General features: G+C 45.8%; 4 protein-coding genes across 4 annotated transcripts; 2 read left to right on the forward strand and 2 right to left on the reverse strand.

Moving 5' to 3' along the window:
- Positions 1–5,582: 5,582 nt before the first annotated feature.
- Positions 5,583–5,914, forward strand: DACRYDRAFT_51707 (uncharacterized protein; the record flags this gene model as incomplete). Its single annotated transcript, XM_040775053.1, has 2 exons — positions 5,583–5,760; positions 5,805–5,914. 2 exons carry the CDS (start codon positions 5,583–5,585, stop codon positions 5,912–5,914), a joined length of 288 nt encoding a protein of 95 aa, XP_040628980.1.
- A 339-nt stretch (positions 5,915–6,253) lies between these two features.
- DACRYDRAFT_107029 (uncharacterized protein) lies at positions 6,254–6,936 on the forward strand (the record flags this gene model as incomplete). The annotated part of the gene is made up of 4 exons (XM_040768382.1): positions 6,254–6,391; positions 6,418–6,673; positions 6,709–6,731; positions 6,784–6,936. The coding sequence occupies 4 exons, from the start codon at positions 6,254–6,256 to the stop codon at positions 6,934–6,936; spliced, it is 570 nt and encodes a 189-aa protein (XP_040628981.1).
- Positions 6,937–7,094: 158 nt separating this feature from the next.
- On the reverse strand, positions 7,095–7,271 carry DACRYDRAFT_51522 (uncharacterized protein; the record flags this gene model as incomplete). The annotated part of the gene is made up of 1 exon (XM_040775043.1): positions 7,095–7,271. A coding segment is annotated over one exon (177 nt), but the record flags the coding sequence as incomplete, so codon positions are not given.
- Positions 7,272–10,075: 2,804 nt separating this feature from the next.
- DACRYDRAFT_30081 (uncharacterized protein) lies at positions 10,076–10,273 on the reverse strand (the record flags this gene model as incomplete). Its single annotated transcript, XM_040774330.1, has 1 exon — positions 10,076–10,273. A coding segment is annotated over one exon (198 nt), but the record flags the coding sequence as incomplete, so codon positions are not given.
- Positions 10,274–12,867: the final 2,594 nt, after the last annotated feature.

The raw sequence follows: 12,867 nt of genomic DNA on the forward strand, positions 1-12,867 counted from the left end.
AAGATGCAGGCCACTACCATTGGGATATCTGATGCACTCTGTCCTGGTCAAAGTACATCAAGGATCTCTGGCCAAGTTGGATTGCATGTCATAGTTATAAACAGACTGGCCTTCCCATCAGTCCAGTCCAAAGAGAGTGAGTCTGCAGTCTGTTGACTTGCCCATCTGCATGAGCCAGTAAAGCTTGCAAGCAACTCAATGTCCAGCTCAGCCTCCTCCTCAGCCTCTCCTTCCTCCCTCTGTTCTCTGTGTCTTGCAGCCTGATGCTCCCATGCCTTGCCAATATAGTACAGGTGCTGCTCTTCCATGTGAGAGAACATATCACATATATACTCATTTGCCAGGCAACCAAAGTAGAGGAAGAAATCCTCTGTGAGAAGCTGATTGCAATACCATCACATCTGGGTGAGACCATGGGGGTAGCAAGGATGACCCAGACAAAGTCCTTGAGGGTCATCATAGCCAAGCAGGCCCCATCCAGCTGTTGCATGGGGAAAGAGAAGTGGGTATTGAAGTGGCTTGTAATGCTGGCTGAAAATGCTGATAAAGGATGGCTATTCTGCACCTGGAACAGAAGTCAGCCATTATATACCTCCAAGCAGACTGTTACACATACCCAAGCACCAGATCAAGATGCTATGTGGATCCACCACAATACTGTTATTGGCATGCATTATAGCAGCAAAGTCACCTGCTGCCATATGCTCTGGCAATTCCAACATTGCAATGTCAGGCAGTTCCTCATGCTGAAAACATTGGAGTGCATGAAGATATGGATTATACTGTTCAAGTACCAATGACACTGCAGTGAGCAATGGCTGAGGTACCTGCCAAGCTTGAGCTGCTTGCTCCCTCTCATGCACATCATAGAGAAACCAGTGGATTGAGTGAGCTGGCTCTGCTATATCAAGCATATGGTGATAAGTGCGCCCTGTAAGCACCACATTGGAAGGAGCAGGCTTGTTGATGAAAGCTTCTGATGTGCCAATAGCTGTAAATACAAAAACAAGCACATCAGGCTGATCAGCAAGCCCATGCAAGAGAGAACCGAGCTTCCCAACCCTGGTGGCTAGACTTCCCTGATAGTGCCTCAGTGGCTGGACAACAGCAGGCTGTCCTCAAGTGGAACAGGGTGTGTCTTTACTACCATGCCAGCCTTCTCAGGTAAGACACCAATGACTAGTGTGGGTGGCTGGGATGCTGATTGCTGAGCTCCAGTGGAGAGCCTGCCACATTCTGCTGCAACAGGGGTGTTAGAGCAACACAGGCTGACTAAGTCTGCTCACCTAAGAGTGCCAAGAGTCTAAGCAGGCAACAAGGAAGTGGAGTAGACCTGATGACTAAGACCTATCTACAGTATAGGTACCTGTGGATGATCCTAAGAGACCAAGTCTGAAGAGACAGTGCCCAGGCAGAGTAGGCCTTATATTTATACCTCTGTGGTGGAACCTGCTAGAACATCTTGCTTACTCAGCCTAGTCAGGTGATCAGGTCATATGACCAAGGATGAGGTCATATGAGGTCATGCACAACCATGCACAGCAGGTCACCTGACCATCCAATCCTTCCAGCAGGTTCCAGCACATGCCAAGGTATACCAGCTACTTCCATGTCATAAAGGCTTAGTCATGTCTCTTGACCAAGCAATGAGCTGGTGCCCTGACAAGGGGCCAATATCAGTTACCTCCTCTACCACCTTTACTGGAAGAATTTGGCATTCTGCTAGCTCATCCACATATCTCTGAGCTGTCTTGGAAGCTCAATAGTCTCGTCTTGCAAGACTCTCAGCATGCTGTTGAGGAGTTTGCTGTGCTTGACATTCTGCTTGCTGCCTTGTGTTCTGCTCTTGACGATGTTCATGCCAGTGAGGATCAGCAGATCAGCAGGCATAGCATGCATGTTCTTCAGAGGGAGTCTGATGGCAATGGAGCATCAGGCAGACCACTAAGGGATCATTGCTCATTTCCCACATGGGGTCATTTATGCAAAAGGTGCAAGGGTACCCATTGGCAGTATCTGAATTCAATTAACAATGTGAGAGACATGCCAGAGACAGGTGTATCTGGTTGAGATGCACCCCATATATGAAGCAAGCCTAGGTTCTCTAGCTACACTTCTGTGCATGTCATCCTTCTCCTTCCACTTTGGTGCTAGCTGCAGCCATCAAGCTATCTGAGGCATCAGACCCAGATGGTGCTGCTATAGTTGCCATTGCTGGAGATGAAGAGCTGATATTTGAGGGTTGCTGAGAAACTCCTCCTGTCTTCTCCAAACTGTGCCATCAAAAGCCACCTGCCTTTGAAGGTGTGACTGGTGCTGCTGTTGAGGTGCTGCTTAGTGATGTGGGGAGGTAGTCAAGATCAAGAATCATCATCTACAGTCAGAACATTACATTGAAGTAAATAAGCAAACAGACAAACCTGGAGTGATAAGCAGTCCTCCTGCCCACCCTCACCCAAAGGCAAAGCCAGGCCTGTAAGAACACCAGTAATGTGCAGTGTGGTTGTCACTGAGACCTTTGGGGCAGAATGGGCAAACTGGCCTTCATCTGAGAAGAAGTCAGCTGCAAACTCCCAACCAAGAACAACAAGAGGCTACTGATGGGGAGGGTCACTCATCTCAGGCCCCATACAATGGAAAGAAGGAAAGCAATGAGCTGCAGGACCCATCCAGATCAGTGTGGCCCACTCCCATCTCAGGAACTCATGAGACCTCCAAACACTCAGTCTGGAGGAGCTCCTACAGCAGCCAATCCCTGACCCTCACCCCCTCCAAACTGGATGAAAGAGGCAAGATGCATACTCTGTGGCAGCTCTGGACTGGTGAACCACATGAATTTGAGCTCAAGAAGATGAGCACCTTGCAGCTGATCCTGATGAAGCACAGGCCATTCAGTTTGTTTAGGATGAGTTTGACATGTTGCTGGCAGAAGACTCCAGAGCAGGGGCACAGGAGGATGTTGAGATGGGTAATGGAGAGGAGGAGGAAGAGACACTTTATCGGGAATGGGTGGAAGTGATGTACATACTGTATTTCTCTGGACAGCAGTATACTGCTCATGCAGTACACAGCCAGCAGATGTATACTTCAGGAGAAGGGTTATATGCATGGCAAATACTCTAGCAAGCAACCACATGGTCTTTCTTGATGGACAACCTGGTGGAAGACCTCTTGAATTGGTGGATATGAGCACTGGGTATTGGCAGGGACCACATTCCTCCAGAATCCAGACACACTTTCAAACTGCAAGTTGTTACATGGACTGGTCTTGAGCACTGCATCTTTGGAGCAGTTGACCAGCATGCAAGCCCTGTACATCTTCTCCTGAGACATGGCTTCCTGGCATGTACTCCTGAGGTGCCACACATGGCCATCAACATCCAAATATTGGATGTGTATCACTGGGCACAATTGCAAGGATATATGTCTCTGGAGGCATGGACTTATATGGTGTGCAACTTACATGGGGTAAGCTCTCATCTGGAGAGAAAGGGAAACCATTTTGACATCATGAACAGGCCCCTTACAAACATTCTTTCTGGAGATGGTTGGCAGAAGCATATGACACATATACTCTGCTGCTCAGGGCACGCAAGAAGAGAGTGGCTGAAGGCTTTGGTCAGGATACTGCAGACTGGCATGTGAAACACATATGTCCAGCCTGCATTTACAAGGTATGTTTGGGAGATTCAGTATAACATGTTGCATTGCTGAAATTCAATCAAAGCTTGAAGATGAACCATCCTTGCCCTTCTCCCAACTCCTGTGTGGGGATGGGAACAATTACAGCAAGAGGTTCACCTATGCTGGACATCAAGACCCTCATGTATATGACAGCAACTATATCCTGCCAATTGAACAGGTGGAGCACTTCAAGAATGACATATGAAGTCACCCAATATCTCAACCAAGTACATGAACCTTGCAAGAAGCAGATCCCACTGATGGCCTGCATCCCAAAGAAGGCTTGAGGATTGATCTGGATGAGACTTTGGGGGCCTGTGCAGAGAAATGGACATCTTCTCAGGCCCATGAGTCAGGTCAAATCTTTTAGCAGACACTGGCCAAGACTGGTCATTCCCTGTCCATATATCAGCACATCTTCATATGTTACTCTGTGGACATGATACATAGTGGAGAACTGTAAGTATTTCTCTGGAGCATGATAGAGGCAAACTAACACATATTCTAGAGCCAAGTATTCCATTGTGACTCTGGACCACCTCCTCAACCTCTATGGTCATGATATGGCATTTGGATATGACATTGGCTGTACCCATTTGGTTACAGTCCTCTGGAGTAGCATAGGAGAAAAGGCCAGTCAGTCTCAACTTTGTTTTTTTGTGGGGGCTTTTCACAGCTATGTGCACAACTGCCATTGCCAAATCCACTACCATCCCAGAGTCTTGACAACAGCCAGCCTTGAAGATTTTGAAACTTGCAAGTGGGTTTTCAGTCAGGAAAATCAATGCACACACCTTTTCCAACATGGATAATCCTTCCATTGCCACATGACTCTGGATTGGTTCCACCGGACTTGGGATTTGGATTGTCATGCTGCACTTGGTAAGTTTTTCTGGAAGAGATACTGTCAGGGGACATCCCTAAAATCAATTGCAGACAGTGGCAATTGACAACAATCAGAGCACAGTCACATGGCATGACACCCCAAACAACAGCTGATACTACAATCACCTGACTCCAGGAAGGACAGATCCCAGAATGTGAGATGTTGGTCATAGATTGTGCGGGACTGACCAGACAAGAGACATAAGGTGCCTGCCCTGAGCAAGCTGTATAGTCAGACTTTCCTTCCTTTTACTTCCATACCTAGACATGTATAGAACCCTAGGTATAACCCCTGTAGCTCTTTAGAGCTATTCTCTTAGGAACCCCATGGTCCAAGGTCATTAGGTTCTAAAAACACAAAGCTTTGATTGTTCCAAACATGCACACAACACACACACAATTGTGCCTGTCAGCTGCTGATCACCACTTACTCTATAAACCCCTGTTGATCACTCTGTTTGTGAACAAACATCAAAGTATTGATTGATGTACAACTCACTAATCTCCAATTTGCTCATCACCTGTTTGGTTATTCAATCATCAATGATTGTTGGATCATGTTGTCCTCACAGATACCAAGATGTTCCTGACTGAACATACAGGGGAATTTCTTTTCCAGAATTATAGGCAAGCACTGAAAATCATCAAGACTGAAGGTCAAACCATTGGAATGGTCTTGAAGAATTTAAACCTGTTGTCAAATGATCTCAACCAATCTTGTCAGGATGAACAGGCTTTTTTTAATAACCTCCAGAGAGAGCCAGAACTTGATGAGAAAGCATTTGACTATCTTGATGTCCTGAAGCTCCTGGATAGCATGCAGTATGCAATCTCATCTCTGGCAAATAACCTTTGTAATTGAGCATGACAGGGAGGACCTTGCATCAACTTAGGCACAATCCTTCATTGTGTCAACTCCCAAACAATGGAGCCAAAGAACACACCAGAATCAAGGCCAAACAAATGAGTGACTGCATCTCCGGAAACTGTGTAAAGTTCTGGATCTCAACACAATGGCAACCAAGTTTGAAGAGACACTCAATATGGACCAATGGACTCCAGACCATCTGTCCTGGGTGCACTATACTCAAGCTGCTCAAAGTTGGGAGTTTCAACATGCACTTGACCATCTGAAAAGCCTTGTCATTCAAAGACTTTTCAAAATGGAACAAATGAATGCCCATGGCATGAGTAAGTTTATACCTATTCCATGTGATATGGCTAATTCTTCCCAGACTACAAAATGAGAACTTCCATTGCCAAAGCTCTGCAATCTGGGAGCACAGCCATCCAGACTGCTCTCGCCAACTACAACCATCTGGCTGCTACCATCACTCCTGCATGACCTTGCCTGATGATGACAGTGGTTCTGGATCATGTGTTTCTCAGTGAATTCATGATCTTCAGGCATGGCAGCCCACCAAATGATCCCTCCAGACATTGGATGCATGCACAGATTCAGGAAGCAGTTGTGAAACATTGCTCCTCAAGTGCACATGTGAAGATATTGGATGTGGAGGTTTGGTGTGTTCTGACAGCTGTGGAGGATGAGCATGAGGCCATGCAAAAGCATATCAACTGTGTTGCATGCTCCAGAAATGCAGCTCTTGCTGTGGAGATGCACTCCCAAATGGAAAGAAGAACATCCATTGACAAGTGCATGGTGAAGTGGCTTCATGACATCATGCACCTCCCTGGTTATTCTGGATCTTATGTGCAAGGAGAGCCAGTCTTGAGTATCTATGGGTATATGCAATCTGGAGATGGAGAATGTGCTGATGTGGAGGAGCTTCAGTCACCTGGTCCAAAAAGAGGTGTGGAGGTAGGTTTGACTGTTGATGGCTCAAGGCAGTATTCAAGAGCCTGATGGAGGCCCCCAAGAGCGAGGTGAGGAAGTGGGTCGGTGCTCTGGTGCAGCGATACAAGGAGGGAAGCGATGTCAAAGACGAGGAGAAGGGCGTGCAGGACTTGGCTATCATCTTGGATAGCCAGTTCCTGGGAGACATCGGCATCATGTGTGTCTTCGTCCTCAATGTCCTCCACTTGAACCCGGGTGAAGCCGTTTTCCTCAAGGCAAACGACCCGCATGCATATATTGATGGTGGTAAAAATATCCTGATTTGTTGACATGTACATTAGTTAATGTGCGGTTGGAAGAAATAGTGCCCGAAAACAATTGTGTGATTTCGAGTGTCAGTATATAATCTCACCCAGGGTATTCTTGCCCAGCAGAAGGCGGCAGGCATCTCGGCAATCCTCTCGGACAAAGCACCTGTCACCGAGGCTATGTTTGGCGTGAATGGGTTCAATGATGGCAAACCTGCCAACAACAAGCAGAGGGCTAGCCAGTCCAAATCCTCTTCTTGAACTTCAAAATCATTTTCTTCCTCCCCATCTTCCACAACATCTCCGCCTATCTCCTGGTTCTTGCTTTCCTCTTCTTCTTCTTCCACTTCCTTGTTTGAATGTTCAAATTCTGCTTCATGGTCCGGTTCATTCACTTTGAAGTCCATGTTTTCGAGATTTCAGAGGACTGTCTCCACTGCGCTTGACATGTCTTTCCAGGCCAGGTAGGGTATCACCCTGAACTTGGCAATCATATGCTGGAATATTGAACTGTTGAGTTTGGCCACTATGTATGTGCCTCCGGATCTCTGCTTGACAACAATATATGGTCCCATATACTGACTCTGCATCTTGTCCTAGAGGGGGGCATCCTGTCTGCTGTTCCTGATGAGGACTAAGTTGCCTGTTTCAAAGTCATGATTGTACATCAGGTTCTTGAATCATTCTCAAAACCTTTCTGTGTTCACATATCAAGCTTTCAAAAACCTCCTTTTGATTTCCATTAAGTCCTCTGGTCTCTTCAGGAGTTGTTGAGCCCAGAATGCCACTAAGTCTGCATGTGACAGGAGTTGATCTGGGGGTGGAGGTAGCCACATTGCCTCTATAATGTCCATTGGCAGAAGGGGGTGAATTCCATGAGCCATGTAGAAAGGACTCATTCCTGTAGCACTGTGAATAAATATTCATTGTGCCCAGAATACAGCCAGAACCACTTCAGGCCATTTTGACTTGTCTTCAGACATTGAATGGATAATCAATTCTCGAACCATTCAATGACTTTGTTCTACAATTCCATTTGCCCTTGAATTGTAGCTTGAAATTTGAATGTGGTTCAAGTGGTACTTTTCCTTGAGGGTATTCATAGCACTGATCCAAGGAGACCTGTTGTCTGTGATGATTTTGCTGATAGCACCCCAACAACAGAGGATGTTCTTGTGGATGAAGTGCTCTATGACCTTGGCCATTTCCTTCTGGCAGATCATGTACTCCAGCCAGTGCATAAGTGAACACCAAGCTTCCAGGATGTACCTCATTCCTTGATATTGACCTTTCGAAGGTGGCATGAACATCATGTTGCAGTGAGCTTGAAAAAATAGTGGTTGTGGAGTCTGTACCATGGGCAGAATAACCATGTGTCTCATCTGTTGTTGTTGGCACTTGTCACATGTCCTTAGGTACCATTTTGTATTGTCCATCAAGTTTGGCCAGAAGAAACAAAGTCAAATATGGTCATATACCATTTGAAAGCCCCTGTGTCTGATCTTGTTGTGCATGTTCCGAAGGACATTGATCCTCTTTTTGAATTCAATATAGAGCTGATGTTCTCCATTTTTGTCCCATTTGTATAAGTTGCCCTGGCCTTCAAGGAAGTAATGTGATGTCTTTTCTAGAAATGACTTCCTTTGCACCTCCATTAGACTTTGAGGTCTTCAAAAGTTTTTTAGGTATTGTCCAATCGCTAGGATCTTGTTGTCTATTTCCTTTGTCTTCCTGAGCCTAGGTAGCACCTCTTCTGGGGGGTTCAAAAATTTGGAACAGGGCTTTGAAGGGACTGTTCCAATACAAACATGTAAGACAGGCCAAGGGTATTGTCATCTTTGAATTTGGGGAAGCAGTCATCAATATTGGATTGGTGGGCCACAGGTCATCTTGAAAGGTCATCTGGCACTGTGTGTTGTTCTGCCAGGACATGGTGGGGTTTGAAATTGAAAAGATGGATCCAATGGATCCACCAGTTCAGAACAACACTTGGCTGTATGTCCAGGTGGTTCAGCATTCCTTGGATGTATTTTGCATTGACCTCAACATTGAAATTTGGCATGCCTATGTGCCAGATTTGAAACACCCTTAATGCTTGGTAGAGACCATACAGTTCAAGCTTTGGTTGTGAGTACTTGCATTTGACTTTGTTCCAGTTGATCAATCCAAAACATGATGGGCAGTGATCTGACCCAAAAGGTGTCCAAAATATTGGTCTGATGGGTGGTGTGTGAGAACTCACAAGGGAAAGAAGGGAGAGATAGGGAAAATTGGTAGAAATGCTGGAGTCAGCCCAAAGCTGAGCTGTCAGAAATTGGTTGGTAAATCAGAGCTTGTTGTCCATCTAGTCAAGTGTCACAATAAGTCAAGTCAAGTATGCTGAGTCAAGATGATGCTGCCTATCCAGTATGGGGATAATCAGATCCATATAATGCTATCAGGAAAGGGGCAGAATAAGCTAGATACAGGAGTTTCTGGAAACTACTTATGCTAGCTATCATGAACCACACTCTATACTAATCCAGTCTCTGGATACCTCTCTAAGGCAAGTGCTGGCATGCCAAATATCCAGGTGGGTCAATCCTGTTGCAGAGGAAACCCACTGTTGTCATGCCAAATATCTGAGTGGTCTCATTGCCTGGAGAATCACAGTAGTCACCATGCCAAATATCCATGGGGTGGTTGAGACTTGTTGCTGGGGCACCATTGTCCATGTGGTGAGGGTCCATAGTGCTGTGCAACAGTCTCTAAGGCCCAAAAATAGCCATGGGAATATTGGCCTGACACACCCCACTGGAGGTGGGGTTGTTCAGCAGTGCTTTCCTTTTTTGTCATTCTGATACAGAACAAAACCAGTACCAATGTTCAAAGAATTGACTGCCAAGGTAATATGGCAGTTGCTCTTGTAGTCAATGGGCTTGAGGACATTGTTTGTTTCAGCCACAATTGCTGATTCCTGTAGGACATGAACAGCCTCATATTGTTTGAGTCTGAATTTGAACAGCACACCTTTGCGTTTCAGACATTCCAGTGGGTGCACCTTCCAAGCAAACACTTCAATGAAAATTCAAAGGACACCTACTGTGCTGAGGAATGCCCTGACTTCTGAGAGATTTTCACACAGCAGCTTCCATTTGGTGATTTTTCAAACTTTCGACAGGTCTGGAGCTTGGCCTTCATAGCAACACCTGTAGCTGAGGAGTATTATTTCCAGGACACACAATTGTACTTTTGGTCCAGAGAAGGTTCCTCCCACATGTTTGGCTTGCTGGATGATTCAGTGCATGTTTCTGAGGTGTTCAAAAATGAAACATCAAATGCTGGGGTTGCCTGGGATTGTTTCGAACTCTCCGTTGGCCTTTTTGTACTGAGTCTTGGGGCCTTAAACCCTAACCCTAACCCTAACTCCAATACCATCAATAAAAGGGGTGGTCAAATGAGGAATTTCATCCTGGAAAATGAAGTTGATGTTGTCCTGCATGGTGCCTGGCATGTTGTGGGTGCCCATGGGTGCAACAGTATACCTGAGTGGGCTGATGGGAGACTGAAACAAAGTGTAGTCCCTCAAACTCAAAGCAACAGGGTGCTGTTTGAATCCTCAAAAGAAGTCCAGAAGTCTGTAACATCCTCTCAATCTGAAGTCTTCCAGAATGTGTTCTGTCAACAGGGGAACTGTGCTGCTTCATATCATGACTTAGTTTAAGGGCTGAGTGTTCATGATGGGCCTCAGTTCTCCGTTCTTCTTTTGAATAACAAACCAGTGAGATCAATATGCAGACTGAGAGCATTCAAAGGTGCCTGCAGCTACCTTGGCATGAAGGACTTTAATCACATCTTCCATAAGGGTGGGTGGCACTGCAATATTCTGTTCTGCCACGGAACATGTTCAACTGTCAGAAAGATAACTGGATCAAAATAGTCAGCTTGAGATCATCCAATTTCTGACTTGGCCCATGAAAATGCATATTCATGCATTTTCAGCACCCAGGCTGTGAGCTTCTCCTCTTCAGGGAGAAGGAATTTCAACTTGTTGATTTCGAGTGCTTTGAAATGCTCTTTTCTAAGCCAAGTGCCTGGAATGAAATTGGGCAGTCAGACTGGTAATGGTTCTAACTGATCTAACAGATCAGACAGGAAATGATGGTTTATCTTCAGTTCTTTGGGGTGTGCAGCAGGCACTGGCTTGATTTGATCAGCCACTTTCTTATACTTTTGAGCAGCAAGAGCTTGGATTGGGGGGTATGCACAAGAGAGGAGCTTGTGGAAGTATGGGTTGTATTGGTACTGCCAGTTTAGAATTTCTGAATCAATGTAACATATGGCTGGGATGTCAGGTATCAATTTGACCTTCAAATCTTGAAGTTGCCATGCTGGCTCTTTTGGCTTCAAAGTCATCATGATAAGTCTACTGTGAGGGGAGTCTCTCTGAGCATAACTCAGTTCCTTGACTCCTGAAAATCCTCTGACATGTGCAGGTTTGACAAACAGGTTGTGACAATGGCAGTCTTCAATGTAGTCAGACAGGTAAAGGTAATCTCCTGGTACCCATCTTCGAAATCTTGAGTTGAACACTTGAACAGGGTGAGGAACAGCCTTCTGAGGAGCAGTCCAACTGGTAACATGATGGCCACATGCACCTGGAACAGTCTGGAGATGTTTCCAACCATTATCCAAAGGTTTTAAACACATCCCAATGTACTACTAATGCTTCCATTTGCTGATCTCATTTGAACCTTTTCCATAGGAGTGTGAACCAAGCCCTGTGATGTCAGACTGTGTGGTGCATAACAATGAGCAAGCATCCTGAATCAAGGCAGCCAAGAGTTTGAAACCCAAGTATCTCAGAGTTCAATGGACATGTCTCCCAGTCCAATGGCCTCCAGAGCTGTGATAATACCTCTTGGGAGTGCTGGCTTTTTGTGCTCCTCCAAATGCATTATGGGTTCTGCACCTGCCCGAATTTCCTTGATAGTGAACATGGTGTTCCATATGGGTGCTGTTTGAGGTACTTTCTGAGACTGTGTCTGCTGGAACAGATGTTTCTGAACCTGAGGGGACATGGCCATTGCTTCTGTCAGAGAAACTGTTACCTGACTTTTCATTATATTCGAAATAGCTGTTTTGACCATTGTATCATTTTCCACAGGAGCTCAAAATTGCATTTGAGGGTGGATGTCCTTGTCTGTTTCCTTTTTGATTGCCTTGGGAAGGTCCTTCAAACAGGATGGTCCTTCCTCCTGTGTCATGTCCTGTTCCAGTTCCTGTAGCTCCATTTCGACCATGTGCCCTTTGCCCTTTGGAACATAAGGTTTGGTTTGGTACACTTCCTGTTTCTGAGTTGCCTCTTCAAGCCTGGTTTTGAGGGACATGATGATTGACTGTAGTTCCACTTCCTGCGCCACTGATGCTGATTCCACCATATTCACTTCTGAACCTCACAATGGTTTTGAAAAGCTAAGGAAGTTATTGGCTCCCATGAACACCTGAACAATGTGAACTGGGGCTGGTCAAGTATCTGCAGCTGGGGCCTCTTTTGTGGCAGCTGGCATGTTCCTGGCATACCATGCACAAACATGGTCCCTCAGTGCCCCAGAAGGCCATGAAGGAATTGGTACTCCATCCAGAAGAGTGATCTTATTCTGTGAGTTCCTCATGACATAACCAGTTCAAAGGCTCTCATTGAGAAGAGAACACTCCCTCATGAAGTGATCCAGTGCTCTGCACCATAGGCATCCGTTCTGACTGTTCCCATCATTGTTTGGAGCTCGATTTCTGCCTGGCCATTGATTCAAACTCTGGTACTGGTCATTTGAATGGTTTGTATTATAAGTTCCCAGGGTGTCCCACAATTGGGGAATCATGGTGAAGCTGGACAATCCTACCCCTCAGGGCTTCATCCTTAGGGACATAGACCTTGCCATGAAAGAGAATTAGGCCTTGCTCCTCACTCCACTCTTTGCCATGTAGCTGCTTGACAGGGGAGTTTCGGAGCTCTTTAATAGCTTTGACCACTTTCTCATCCAAGTCATGGCATGCCTTAATATCCTGTAGGATGTCCTTTTCATGGCCTGAGATCATCAGATGACCCCTCTCTAGTGCTCTAACCTGAAAGAACTCAGGTTTAAGAAGAACCACATTCTCATTATCCCCCTCCTCTTGTCCATGATCTGGCCTCCTGGACAAGGCATCTGG

Source organism: Dacryopinax primogenitus, assembly GCF_000292625.1.
Source record: "Dacryopinax primogenitus strain DJM-731 SS1 chromosome Unknown DACRYscaffold_8, whole genome shotgun sequence".
NCBI lineage: Eukaryota > Fungi > Basidiomycota > Dacrymycetes > Dacrymycetales > Dacrymycetaceae > Dacryopinax > Dacryopinax primogenitus.